This window comes from Clinocottus analis, unplaced genomic scaffold (genome assembly GCF_023055335.1).
Source record: "Clinocottus analis isolate CAN_PGR_092001 unplaced genomic scaffold, fCliAna1.0.p SCAF_11, whole genome shotgun sequence".
Classification (NCBI taxonomy): Eukaryota; Metazoa; Chordata; class Actinopteri; order Perciformes; family Cottidae; genus Clinocottus; species Clinocottus analis.
In genome coordinates this window covers 13408641-13423616 of record NW_027175832.1, presented here as the reverse complement: position 1 = coordinate 13423616, position 14976 = coordinate 13408641, and the positions used below count along the sequence as shown (strand labels likewise).

Genomic DNA, 14976 nt, shown 5'->3' with positions numbered 1-14976 from the left:
CTTGGGACACCGGAAAGGGCGGGACTTCGCCTCTCTATTCCTGAATGTAGTGAACTCCATCCTGACAGGCCGAGCATGCTTATTAAGATATTAAGATGCTATCTTTTACAGTGTTGGAGCTTGAGGGCGGGCACGTTCAGCACGCGGAGAGAGAGAGAGAGAGAGAGAGAGAGAGAGAGAGAGAGAGAGAGAGAGAGAGAGAGAGAGAGAGAGAGAGAGAGAGAGAGAGAGAGAGAGAAATAGTCTGCCAATACAGATTTATCTCTTCTGCTCTAATTCACTGGCCCTGGTCGATACATCCTTCCTCTCTCCCCACTCTCCTTTACCTCTCTCCAACACACACACACACACACACACACACACACACACACACACACACACACACACACACACACACACACACACACACACACACACACACACACACACACACACACACACACACACACACACACACATACGCGCGCAGTTTGTCGTATGCCTCGCTCCTCGCGCCGGGCGGCCGCCTGGCTGTTCGCGCCGTTGGGGAGGAGCGGTGGAGGCTGCGCGCGCCGCGGCCGGCTGGAGATGATCTCGTTCTGGCTGCTGTGCTGGAAGCTGTTGGTAGGTAAATGACCGAACATGACATGCGTCAGTAACATCTTGAAAAGCCACAGCAGCGCTCGTCCCGGGTTGCGCGCTCTTCTCGTCGCGCGTGCAGGTTTTGGTAGAGAGGTGTGTGCGCGAGGCTTTGGCTTAGCTTGAGCTACCATCACGTCCCGGTTTCTGGGCTTCTGCGCGCGCTCATCTGTCACGATGTTGGTGCTTTGCCCGGTGTTTGGATGCTGTTTTATATAACACCTTGGCTCAGCACTCCTCTGACAGAATATCATATTGTAGAGGAACAGAATATGATGGTGAGAATGTAACCACACTGCATGAACAGGACTACAACAGAGCCAGGGCTAATGAACAGGACTACAACAGAAACAGAGCTAATGAACAGGACTACAACAGAAACAGAGCTAATGAACAGGACTACAACAGAAACAGAGCTAATGAACAGGACTACAACAGAGGCAGATCAGTGACACACACACGCGCGCGCGCGCACACGCACACACGCGCGCGCACACACACATGCACACAGACGCACGCACACACACACATACACAGTTGTGTGCTTACATGGGCTGTGCCATCTCCAGCTGTTGAGACTGGAAGTTCATTGACTTTCCAGGCAATGAACTGTCTTTGTCACTTTCATACATATGTTTAATATCTGGAGTTCAAAGAACAGGTGTGCCAGGTGGCAGAGGTCATATGGGTCAAGATCAATAGGCAGACAGTTATTAAAAGCCTGGGTCAGAGCTGCTGAGCGAGCAGTAACTCTCCAGTCCTTCCTTGTGTTGTGACTCCTCTGAAGAATGGAAGATGTGGCTGTATTTAGAATAACTTGACTGAACAAAGAAAGAAGTATATGCATTGAAGTTCTGATAAATCCTCTGGTGGAAATGTCTGCTTAGCAGTATGTTTGAACCTTAGATGTGTTTTGCATAAGATTCATGGTGTTGTGACGCTCAGGGCGCTGTGGTGCTGGAGGTGCAGATGGTCATTGTCAACAGAACAGCAGTGCAGGTTTACGTAAATGAGAATGCATATGTAATAATGCATTTGTGCTGTTGGTTCAGTAAATCATTGCTCTCAGTTTGTGGAACGCTTTTTAACCCTGATCTCAGTATTTTCCGAGCGACCAAACCAAGGCATTTCTAAAAGGAGATCAGAAACACTGACAAACTTCATCAGATCCTGATTCTGCTCTCTTATGTTCAGACTGCAGGCTTACCAGCAATCAGAACTCAAAATAACACTCGTCTCAAGGAAATGCTGATTAATCTTTATTCAGGGCTGGTTGTGTGTGTGTGTGTGTGTGTGTGTGTGTGTGTGTGTGTGTGTGTGTGTGTGTGTGTGTGTGTGTCACTGATGCAGAGGCATTACTAGTCTTTGAGGGTTGCAGTCAGTCTTGTGAGCAGTGGTTTTCTTGTAGCTCAGCAGGCAGCAGTAATAGGATGATCTTAGTTGTTGAACTTGTGTACATGTATATCTCCTCAGCTCATCATAACTATCATGTAGCTGTATATCATGTAAAACATTCAGATAAGTGACAATTGTTGCTGAATAAATGGAATCGTATCACAATCACATATTGGGAAGCACATTATAATTCACATTGATCAAACTATTTCCTGATTACTGTGTTTGTGTGTGCACAGGTGTAAACAGTCAGTGAATAGCTAAAATTAGTAATTACATTTTGCTCCATGATTTTTACTTGAAACTCTTGTCTTCATTTTGCACTAAATTAGAAAAGAAGCAGTAAAAATAAAAGTATGTAATTAGAAGGAGGCATTATGTATCACTTATGTATTAACTGTTTGCATGCGTTTCGTGAAGGAGAGCTCTACTCGGTGTTACCAAAGCAGCACCTCTCGCCTGTCACCACAGACCATAATAATCTGTAACCCACTCACAGCCAACGCATCGTCACCATGGTAACAATAAGAAGGAGAAGAAGTTTCAAACACGGAAAGGGCATATTGTAATCTATTATGGTATGTGACGTCTATGTTTATAAAACCTTTTATGGATTAAGATATACATCAACTATATTAATAAATGAAAATTCAAAAAGTCAAATATTTGGATATTTGGATCCAAGTACAAAGTTTATATCCTGTGATGCAAAGTGGAAATCATAATGTTTAATGTCACTAATTTGTAATATTTATATTAATACCAAGGAGGGGTAGAAAATTGAAAATATATAGAGTCACAGAATAATAGATTATTAAAGCTACTAAAGAAATGTTTCAATTAGGGGTGTCACAATACCAAAAATTCAGTAGTCGGTGCAATGCCAGTGAAATAACATGATTCTCAATACCAATTTGGATACCACGATAAAAAAAAAAAAGATTTCATGTACTTGAACTTTTGTATTAAAATATTTGAAAAACTCCCGACACGTTTGCTGCACCACACTTCACTGAAAGTTTTAGTTTACTTTCCAGATTCAGAATTAGCTCAGAAATGTGTCCTCCAGCCTCATTTTCGTCTCTGTTGGGAGTTGCACATGCCCAGAAGTGATGGTGACTGGGTCCGCCCACTTACCGTCAAAAAGAAAGCAAGCAAAAGTCCGGCTCGCGCAAGCAAAACCTGCTTGTTCTCGAAGCTTCAGACTGCGCTCGCGTGTCTGATACCTGCTCTCTCTCGCGCAAGAGGGATGCGAGACGGGATTTTGCTTGCGGTGTGATGTAAACGCGCTCGTCAAAGTAAATTACTCTCCCCTTTCTTGTCAATAAGTCGCGATGGGACGATCGCTGCAGCCGCAGTTGCCATCTTTGTTTTCTGAATGTAAACGTCGAGTGGAACACTGAAGCATATACTGCCCCCATCAGTTCCAGAAGAGGCGCAGCGTCGATGCCAACAGCTGGCATCGGCGCTCACGGTACTTAAAAAAAAATAGGCATCATCCGTGTTTTGATATTTTAGGATCGAAAGGTAATCAGTTCTTGTGACATCACTAGTTTCAATTAAAATCTTTCGTTTCTATTTATGAGAATTGTGTGTTTACGTTGACGTTTGCTGTGTTGAAATGAAGCCGTGTGATTGGCTGCTGGACCCATTGGTACTGGAACAATGAATAAACTGTGACATGCGGTTACTGTCCATGCTTCAAACTCACTCCGCCATAAACATGTCAGGGCATACCGGACTCATATTCTTTAAAAACACAAATGAATAATTTGATGATGTCTTAACACCTCGTCAGTATCTCTAGTTTTAACTTCTAATAACTTTTACTCATCTCATAATGTGTGAGTGGGCACCTCATTCATGTTTCTCATCATGAGTTTCTTTTATTTGGTCATTCCTAAAAAATTTCTGTCAGGAATGGACTTCCATAAAGATATAGTATCAATAAGCACACCAGGTTGAGAATGTGTTATTCATCAGGTTATAATGAAGTGTTTCTGTCCACAGAGAGCAACAGCTGGGCTGCGGAGGACCACTGCTGAGCTCACAGATGGTAACCTAGACAACAGTAGCTCCTGCAACAATAACTCTGTCAACGACTCTCCCACTCCTCCAGTTACCATGGAGATCAGCTCATCGTCACCGCTAAACGCAACAGAGAGTGAAAACTTGGTTATCTGGGGCAGCCAGGAAGTAGAGGAGCTCCATAACCCAGAGGGCCATGGGGTGGATGAGCAGCAAGAAGTAGAGGAGATCCATCACCTAGAGGGTCATGGGGTGAATGAGCAGCAGGAAGTAGAGGAGATCCATCACCCAGAGGGTCATGAGGTGGATGAGCAGCAGGAAGGAGAGGAGATCCATTACCCAGAGGGCCATGGGGTGGATGAGCAGCAGGAAGAAGAGGTTGCAGAAAAAGAAAATGTAATAAGAGATGCAGATGAGTGTGATTATCTGGTTTTTGCAATAGGGGAGCTGAAAGTAGAAGACAAAGGAAGTGAAAGTGAAGAACAAGACACAAAGAGAGGAGGAGAAGTGGAAGAAGATGGAAGAAGAGGGGCAACAGAAGGAGAGGAAGAAGGGAGTGGAGATCCAGAGAGGGAAGATGGAGGAAGAGGAGATACAAAAGGAGAGGATGAATGCACAGGCACAGTGGGAGAGATGTCAGAGCTCCTCTTCATCTCTTGCAGTCCAGTGTGTCCTTCATCATCAGATCCTTCAGAAGCCCTTTTACATGAGGCCTGGGGTCATGACCTTGGCAACAGAGATGACAATAGCGACTGCCTCCAAGCTGAACTGGCTATTGTGTACTCGGACAGCGATGCAGGTGATGACCAATGGGCTAGCTTTGCACACTGTGATGTCACCAACCAGGAAGAAGCAGGAGGAGGAACTCACTCGGTCTGTGATGGAGAGCTCGAGGAAGAGGAGAGAGGAGGACGCAATAAGGAGCGAGGGGAAGAAGAAGAGAGTGGAACAGAGAAGCAACGAGAGGACGAGAGGATAGGAGGCAGGGAGGGTGATGATGAAGAGCAGATGATGTCGAGGAGAGATCTATTTCTGCGCTCCCCTTCTGTCAGCTCCACTGCCAGCTCCACAGACCCGGACAGGAAGGTAGGAATCCTCTCTTCATGTAACATTGAGAGGAATAAGTAAATGTCCTCATCTTGTATGGCCTGTCCAGCAGCTCTAAGAATGACATTCATGTTGATTATGCATCGCTCAATTCAAGATCCTTTGCGGAGCCCCTCAAACTCAAACTGGCCAATCATATTGTGGCATGGGCTGGCTATGAACAGGGTTCGCCAGCGACCTGGCTGTGGTTTCTTCATTTTCTGGCTCGGATTTGTGGATTTTAATCTAGTGATGCTTAAAGGAGGAATGTATGATGTTCAGATTATTAATTTGGCTGCAAACAACCTTTTTCTGTATCTAGAGAGAGGGAGTAATGTCTGTATGGCCACCGCTGAACTGCTGAACTCTGTTCAGCCTCGAGTAATGCTTGCTTATTAACATGTTTGCTTCATTCGTAGAGGAAGGTAAATGCAAAGTATGACAATGAGTGGCTTTGGTGGTTATTGACAAGCAGCTGGATGCATAGCTCGGCTCCCCGAGTCTCTGTGCAGCTGTACACAGACCAGTACCAGCACCTCACTGCCATAGCCGTAGAGCGCTTGATTAAATATTGTCTTAAACAGCTTGTAATCTTCCCTTTTGGAGATAGCAATGCCCATTACTGACAATAAATAATTCTAATGAGAGTGTGTGAAATTAAAGAGATGGAATCTGAGAAATTTAACACTGTTCGTTTTGACTTGTTGAGAGTTGCTGCCCCCTGTGGGCCATTGTATATACCTCATGCCAACATTCTGTCTGATAATGGACCACATGATGTGACTATACACATCATCACAAGACTACATGATGTGACTATAGAGCGTATTCACGTGACGTCATCATCTAAATCGCTCCATCTTGGGGTCCACCTCGTTAGCCTGCTGCTAGTGGGAGTCAATGGATTTTGCGTACTGTAGACAAGTTTTTACACACAGAAAAGTTTCAAGGCGTACAAAAGTCTGCAGGCTTATGCCGAATTCACACCAAAAGCGTAACGCTTGTTTCCCTGATTTTGCTCGCTCGACACGTTATGTGGTTAACTCGCTTTTCACTTTTTCGCAACCAGTTGCGGCGGAAAGCCGCTTCCAGCGCTCATTCATGGGGACCAGCAGTGACTGTCGGCTGCCGTGCTGAGTGCTGTTCCCATGTAGCCAGTGTTTTATTTTACCTTGAAATGAATCACAGAGTAAAGGCAGACGTCGCCCGACGGAGTTGCCATGTTCACGGCTTTCTCCCAAGTTTTCATCCACAGTTTCCTTTGCGCAAGTGGAAATATTGATTTTCGCTCGGCGAAAAAGCTAAAGGAAATTATTGACGAGAGTGTGTCAATGGAAACGTGCCCACAACCCGATGTATCAACAGAAACACATGAGAACAGTCCTAACGCTCATACGCCTTGTGAAACCGAAGTAAGAATGCATTATTTGAGAAGCTGGACAAGTTGAAGTACAAGCCTGTCTTGTTGAGCTGATAAACCCATATTCTGAATCATTAGTCCCACATCCAACGATAAAGCACAGTACAATAATCACAAGACACGCCGTTTTGAACTGAAATTGTGCCTCCTTCAGGATATAATGGTCATTTCTTAAGAAGAGCGGCATAAAACACAGCAAAACAATATTTGGACCCCCAAGATGGCCGCCAAAGCTTATTGTGGTCACCATACACATCTTCACATGACCACATGATGTGACTATACACACATCATCAGAATATGTCAATCCTCCAATACCTTAGTTATATTTTCATATTCTCCTTTGGCCTCTGAAGCTCTGTATTGGTGCACATGATGAATAATTCAGGGTCCGTTTATCAGTCATACTGTATGCTTAATAAAAGGCTTTTCTATGGCTTTTCTATATTCTCTCAGATTCCTGTAGACTTCCGTGTCCAAGAGGAGACCCACAGTGAAAATGTCTCCACTGAGCACGTGGACTTCCTGTTGGCCCGCCAGCAGTGGAGGAAGATGGAGGAGGAGGTCAAAGGTCAGCCAATCCCCAAACCAGGGCTCAGAGCTCAGGGGAGCTTCCAGGGCACCCACACATCCCTGTACCCGCCCACCCGCAGCCCCCGCCTCAAACACAGGTACATCTGGGAGTGATTGACATTTGAGAGTTTTCCTTCTGAAACTAGTTTTTTTCACATTGAAATTAAACAGCTTAGTATATAACTGTGTGATTAGTGATTAGTCTGAAGTAAAAGATACAGTATATCTTTTACTTTCGACTAATCACTTTTTTTGTCTTAGCTGTAGATTTTGGAGTTGATCTTTCAAGCAAATCTAGGACGTTCGCTAGTTCCAGCTTTTCTGAACCTTGTGAATATATAAATATCTTTACATATAAATATCTTTATACATACATATCTTTGGGTTGTAGACTCTTGCTCAGATAAAACAACATTGTTTGGTTGTCTGATTGGGCTTTAGGAAATTAGGATTGTTCACATTGTCTGCGATTTCTGCAGGCTAAAGAATATTGATTAATTGATGAAGCCCACAAACATAAAAGAAATACAAAATACATGCTACAAATATCTTTATGCTTTGATGTGGAGAAGCTTTGAGGCTGATACACCATAACGTGCTATACACCAACAGAATAACTTGCATGAATATGATTAGATGTTACTAGCCAGCTGGTAGCCACACAGCTGAAAAAAGAGTCAGTGATTATGAATATGAACCAAGCAGCTGATTGGTGTGAACATGAACTAAGCAGCAAGTGTTCAACGTACGGCTCCAGAAGATGTCGTAAATAAATGAGTCCTTGTCGGCAGAATCGATAGGGATCGTATGAAGTCATCATGATGCGAGAACGAGTCTTGGTGATCTGGAAGAACTCTCTCCCTATAAAACTAATATCGCTCCTTCATCAACGAGGAAGGGAGCTTCTTTTTGTCCGGTGGGAGTGGCCAGCTTATCCAGTAAACTTTCACTAAACCTGCTCCAGACCAGGTTAGGGGATTTTGATGTGTTGCTATGGTGATTGATCTAAACTGGCTTCATTGAACCAAAAATCCTGATCTACGTCATCTTATCCTGGAAATTTCCAGCGATATCAGTAAACCACGTATGTGGATTAAGGCCCTGTAGACACTCAACCCCCGATCTGTGTGTAAATGACCTCTTCACTCTCCAGTACAGACTCCCTGTGACCAACAATATTAACACACCAGACTATTACAAAACCCAACAGCTTAATGATCCCATTCTGTATTTATGTTGATGAATCTTTATGATGATATGATATAATTGAAGAGATGGAATATGTTCATACACACTATAAATTAGATACTGTCAGACGGTGTGGAGAAATGTTTATTTATTTAACTTTACAGCCAACAACAACTTGATCCTTACATCTGCATTTAAACTGTGTTTGCTCTTGTCCTCTCAAAGGGAGATCCAGCCAGCAGTGCCCAGTCAGCCCACCCTGTCCTCCACTCTGTCCTCCACCCTGTCCCCCACGATGTCCTCCACCCTGTCCTCCACCCTGTCCCCCAGCTCGGAGGACTCGGGTCTGGAGGACTCGTCCTACCGCCCACTGGAGGAGCCGGAGAGTGCAGTGGAGAGAGAGATTCGCCTGACTCTGGAGAGAGAGGAGCGGCACCGCAGAGAGAGGGGCGGGATGACACAGGGCCTCACGATCCCCAGGTAACACAACATCCACATAACACAACATCTACATAACACAACGTACACAGGTAACACAACATCCACATAATACAACATTCACAGGTAACACAACATCCACATAACACAACATCTACATAACACAACATTCACAGGTAACACAACATTCACAGGTAACACATCATCTACATAACACAACATTCACAGGTAGGTAACACAACATCCACATAATACAACATTCACAAGTAACACAACATTCACAGGTGTTAATGAAGCCCTTCCTCCAGCTGGGCTACTGAGGTGCCTCTCCCTCCGGTTTGGTTTAGCTGACGCGCCACTGTTCTGCCTGGATCACGTCACGTTCCCTTCCTTGGTTGAAGGAACTACGGACAAGTGGTGCGATATAACATGCGTTTATTGTCGTTTTGACATGGTACAACACAATATAGTCCATTGGTTCCCACCATTGATCTAATGCTGCTTGAGCTAGTGCCGTGCTTGTGAAGCGGTCAAAAACCTGTGACCTTTCTGGGGTCTGACACCTGCCGTCAATCCTGTTCTAACTACCTATATAGAGAACGGAACAGCACCACCCAGTGTCTATATCCAGTAATACTGTGCTTCCATTTGGCTCCTACAACAGGTAACACAACATGCACAGGTAACACAACATTTACAGGTAACACAACATCCACAGGTAACACAACATTCACAGGTAACACCATTTTCTTTTGATCCATTGCAGAGTTATGTGAGGATATGTTTCTGCTGTTTACATTCTTATGCTATTTAAAAAGGCACTACAGGAATGAACTGCTCCAGCTTCTGAGACGTGAAACGTCAATGTGAAACGTGACGTCAATGTGACTTTAACACACGTTTTCTCTGACTGGATCCTTCCAACACAGCAAGCTCTTTTTCTTCCTCATTTCACCACGGCCTGGTTTCATTATGGTTTTACAGCCTGCCATTAAACAAAATCTTGTTGATTTAAATTCGGTCGCTATTGAAGGAAGCTGCTTGTTGCTGCACTCGATGCTCATTGAGAACAGAAGCTACATAACAATACGTGCTTTCACGTCGGGGTCAATTCGTCAACACTGCCTAGTGTTAACGCCGTCAAAGGATTGGCAGATTAACGGCTAAATTAACGCGGTAATCTGCCCAGCCCTAATATATATATATATATATATATACATATATATATATATATGTAAATATAAAGCTAACCCTACGCCACCTTCAGTGCTAAACCTAATCACGATTCATCACATACTAATGTACAAAAGATTGCATTCAAAATCCAAAGAAAGCTTTGTGCAATATCGCCTTACTTTCCATCGACAGGGAGCAGACCAAGAGAGCCAAAAGGAACTTGTTTGTGACTGATTGTTCTTGTTCTACTGTTCTGTGTGTAGACCCTCCACCCTGCAGACAGGACGCTCTCCGCCCAGACCTCCAGCCTGCCGCACCCCCACCTTGTCCATCTCCCCATCCCCTTCCTGCTCCTCTTCTCTTCCCCGATCTGTCTACCATGAAATGACGGCTAATAACGTCATTATCTTGGAGCCCGACTGCTCTAGCTCCGCCTCCAGGAACCGTTTGCTCTCCTCCGCAATCGGTGGCCTCTCCGATTGGCCGATGAGCCAGAATGCTCTGCCGTCCGCCAATGTCATCGTCGTGGAAACTTCTAATCTCATCATTCGCAGTGCTTCTGAATTCTGTTTAAGCACCGCCCCCTTGTCCACGGGAGCGCAGGAGAGCACCTTCTCGTCCAATCCCTTCTTTAAGCTACGCTCCCTTAGCAGCCAATCGCTGGTGGAGCAAGAGATTCGCATGGTGAGGCAGAGGGAGGAGGAGTGGAGGAGGCAGCGCGAGGAGATGTGGAGGAGGACGAGGGAGGAGGAGTGGAGTAGAGGGAGAGAGAGCTACGACACCGTGCTGGTGTCTCCGGGCCTGAACCATAACATCAGTTACAATGGTACGTATAGCAACTACTCATCTTAGTATCAGCACCATTATGGGACATGAACAGTAGAACAGCAAAGAGCTCTAACAGTTCAACTGGGTGACTGTGGCTCAGGAGTAAGCAGGGTCCTCCTTATATCAGATGATTGGCGGTTTGAACCCCGGCTCCGCTAGTCTCTATCAATGTGTCCTTGAAGATACTTGAACGTGTGTATGTCTTAGTTACTCCTGATTGGCAGGTGGAACTTTAGCCTCTCCCATTAGTGTGTGAATGGATCATGTAGTGTGAAAGTGGTCTGAAGACTAGAAAAGTCCATTTACCTATTTTCCTGGTGACTGGTGTTTCTTTTGTTTTTGTTGTAGTGCCAGAGGTTCTAGACAGATGTGTGTCCTCTCCTTCGTCCCCCTCCAGGACCCGCAAAATGGAACGATCTAGCATGTCTTGTGACAACAAGGTTTGCTTACATACACATGAACACACACATGCACACCTGCATGCACTCATGCACGCACACACACACACACACACTGCACAGTATCTATCTGGAATCTGATCATCTCTATGTAAATCTGTAGCGAGTTAACTGACTGTAGTTCATTCTAGGTTGTAAAATATCTATTTTTTTTTATCTTCTCATCAGCAGTAGGATCTATTTTTCAGTCAAGATTTACTGGACAAGATTCCTAGCAATTGACCCTTAGTTCTCTAGCTCCCAACACTCTCATGCATTTCTTTCAGATTTTTCTCTTTTCATGCTGGTTTTGTAGATTTTGTAATTTCTGAGTAGGCTATTTTTACATTGTAGGCAAGCGCCTAAAAATGATGCAACAAAACTGTGTTGTCAATTACGTTTAAAGGGAAACAGAATGTCTCCCCGATTACATTAGTTATGGCATAATATGGCACGTTCTTTTGACAACACAACATTGATGCTAGTTATAGATCCAGTACATATGGACTATACTAGAAGTGGGCAAACGACATTCCATTATCCGTTTGTGTGTGAAGACCACTGTAACGCCTCCTGCTTTCCAATCCAGCATGCTAATGATGCGTTCACACCAAAAGAGTTGTTAATTTGACGTGTGAGTAGATTACATGCAAAGGCAATGCACAGAATGGTTTGCGGAAAAGCATATTTTCGGCGGGGCAGCGCAAATAGCGCGTTTGACGCGTGGCGTAAGCCAATCAGTGTCGAGAAGCTCCGCCCGTCATCACCCCCATCCTGCCGTTGCTGAATCAAACTGCTGCCGGTCCTCCTGAAGTAGCGCTGATAACGGTCGTCATTCAGCTGCTGTGGAACTACGTATTATATTATGAACCCAGACCCAGTTTGATGTTCAGACGTATGTGGAATTTACACACCAAGTATAAAGCAGAACCAGTGGTTATTTCCATGGTGGATGGAGAAAAAAACAGTTTTTACAGAGATAAGTGTGAACGCAACTTTACCATGCTTGGCCTGGCCCGGCTGTCACATTTTAAAACTTGTTGTGGCCCCTGGGCCAGAAGGTTTGCCCCCTTGCTCTATACAGTACATACACACTTCCTAGGATGACTCACTCATCCTCCTTGATGCACTATGATGACGTTTGGGTTGTCTCCTCCCACACAGCTGGTTGTAGCTTACTGTGTTGGATTCGTGTCTCAGTACATGGAATGAAAATCATATTATCATTTTCAAATTGGTTCTTTTGTAATTTCTATGTTTGGTAATTGATTTCTTCCTTTACTCATTCATTCATTTGTTACGTGTATTAATTGTGAACTTTCTGATTTGTTAATCAGTTGGACTGATTAATTATTTAATCCATTAGTTCACAATTTAGCAAATATTCATTATTCAGCTAATTTTTTTCATCTATCTATCACTCTTGCTTTCATGTCTAATAATTCATCCAACTATCCTGTCCTTTGTTTATTTTTCTGTTGCCTGATCCACCCATCATCCATCCATCCCATAATCCATCCACCATATCCAGCAGTGGTTCAGCTGAATCTCCCCCTCCCTCCAGTTCCCCTCATCCCTCTCTTCGATGCCAAGACGACAGAACGCCATGGCTCAGCGATGGGAGGCCTCCCTGCTAGCCAATCAGAAGAAGGAGTGAGCAACAACAACACTCAACTGTCAGCCATTTAAAAGCCATTACTTCCTACTTCTGTCCAGAAAAGTCACATAGTGTACTGCAATATTTGTCGAAACTATGGGTTTAAACCAACGGGTTACACATGTGTTGTCTCTGGGAGAAGAGGACTGTTTCTGTCAGGGAGTACTGAGGTTTGGGTTTCCATGATGCTTTAATGTCTGAAAAAGTGGAACTGGTGTTTTGCATGATCTGTGAAACATTGTGACACAACGATCAGACCTTTTGTTCTGATAGGAGACCCTAGAGGCGTATCACAATAATAACCAGTATAACACTCCTTCATAATAACCCCGCCATCCTGTAACATTTCATATTAACAGCACTTTGATTTCTAGATGTTTATGAATTATAGTACAACGATTGATATTTATTGATTTTTATGACTATAATGTAGTGATTTTCAAACTTTTTCTGAATAGTCACATTTTAATTTTAGATATTGGTTTAGTTTCTATATTTTGATGTGACTAACAGTGTACAGCATTAAGATATTGTAGCTATGCAGAGATTACATGCTTCATACAAGTAACATGCAAAAATAATTTAGCATGTTGTGTTCTTTTCCAATGACAATTCATGTATTTTAAAGGTGCCAACCCAGTCTTTAAGAAACACTGCCTTAAGCTGCGGCCACACTGCCTGCACGGAGCGCTGAGCGCTGGGAGTCACACGTCTGGAGTCAAACACACACACACACACACACACACACACACACACACACACACACACACACACACACACACACACACAGTACTGCTGCCAGCCCTTCTTTCTACAAAAAGTTGAATTCATGTTGCCTGAATGTTTCATTTCATTTTAGTATGATTTGTTACAGAACCAAAAAAGTTAAGAAGCGTTTACTCATATTTAATAATAATAATAATAATAATAACAACAATCCATGAATAAAAACTGTCACTTTATTTATTTATGGAGCCATGCAAGTCAATGCATTTTAACACTGCCCTACAAATATTTCAGAATAAAAGCTTTCTGTTCACGAACAAAGGAATCTTCTTCCAGAAGATTCCTTTTAATGATAAAGACATTGGAACAGTTGTGCTGTTGCTGATATAAAAAGATCATTTTCACAGCCTGTCTTTGCTGTGAACCACGCGGTTCAACCCAGCAACCTGGTCTGAACTGGTGGACATGTTAAACACGGACGCTCAAAGAAAGAGCAGGGTACTGTGGTCCGGGCGTTAGTGGAATGTTATTAAGTGCCACTGATCAAAAGAGGTTTGATGTTCCAGGTTTCCATGTCAGCCGTTTTGGCTAAACAGCTAGCTGCTAACTGAATAGCATTTGGGTCACAGTCACACAGACTTCTGCCTCTTCTTTGAGAGGTTGGTTGAACCTATTACAGTGAAGGAAGTCAGCTCCAGCGTAGCGTGGTCAGGTGTTGGCCCTTTGACTTACATGGCTGTAATTTACCAGTAAACCCAGTTGAAGAAGTGACGGTTGCAAACAAAAAACAAAAGACGTCAGCTTAGCAATTCAACCATCTCCAATAGGTTTCAGTTGGCAAACCTTTAATTCTTCTTTCATGTCAGCTAATACTGGCCATGTTTAATGCAATTTGGAGACGAAGACAGGCAGTAGGACTGCAAAGGGACTGCAGATGTAAATTAGCTTTAGCTATACTCTGGTACAGTGCATTGAATGGTGACATTTATGTTTTAACTGTACATGGTCCCTTTTGAATATATATATGTATATATATGTATATATATATATATGTATGTGTATATATATATATGTATGTGTATATATATATATATATATATATATATATATATATATATATATATATATATATATATTGACACATCAATGGGATTTCCAGAAGAACCCGAAAGCAGACATCCAGTTCAATGTTCGCGAAGTCAGAATTTATTATGCCGTTTCCATACAGCTTTTCTGATGCCATAATTTAAATTAAAATGTTCATAAAATATGTGAATGGAAACACAGCTAATAACAAAGGTTTTTTTCTTCCAATACGGATGACACACACAGGAACCCCAGTTTGTTCCCACTAGGCTGACCCAGTTACTTTGCCTCTGAAGGCCTTCTCCTTCTGTGGTTGGTTG

At 43.4% G+C, this 14976-nt stretch overlaps 1 protein-coding gene across 3 annotated transcripts; it reads left to right on the top strand.

Annotated features, from left to right (window-relative positions):
• The first annotated feature begins 272 nt into the window (after positions 1-272).
• On the top strand, positions 273-13902 carry LOC137782048 (dentin sialophosphoprotein-like). 3 transcript variants are annotated; one of them, XM_068571129.1, is made up of 7 exons: positions 273-603; positions 4024-5127; positions 7004-7218; positions 8534-8788; positions 10186-10748; positions 11099-11190; positions 12752-13902. In XM_068571129.1, the coding sequence occupies exons 1-7, from the start codon at positions 478-480 to the stop codon at positions 12842-12844; spliced, it is 2448 nt and encodes an 815-aa protein (XP_068427230.1). In that variant the 5' UTR covers positions 273-477; the 3' UTR covers positions 12845-13902. The 3 variants fall into 3 exon arrangements, with proteins under 3 accessions (XP_068427230.1, XP_068427231.1, XP_068427232.1); XM_068571130.1 differs by having other exon boundaries at positions 12525-12844; XM_068571131.1 differs by having other exon boundaries at positions 566-607.
• Positions 13903-14976: the final 1074 nt, after the last annotated feature.

Coding starts and splice junctions, on each gene's coding strand:
- LOC137782048 (XM_068571129.1), top strand. CDS start 478: ATGCCTCGCTCCTCGCGCCGGGCGGCCGCCTGGCTGTTCGCGCCGTTG. Junction 604..4,023: donor TGCTGTGCTGGAAGCTGTTG/GTAGGTAAATGA, acceptor TTCTGTCCACAG/AGAGCAACAGCTGGGCTGCG. Junction 10,749..11,098: donor CCATAACATCAGTTACAATG/GTACGTATAGCA, acceptor TTTTTGTTGTAG/TGCCAGAGGTTCTAGACAGA.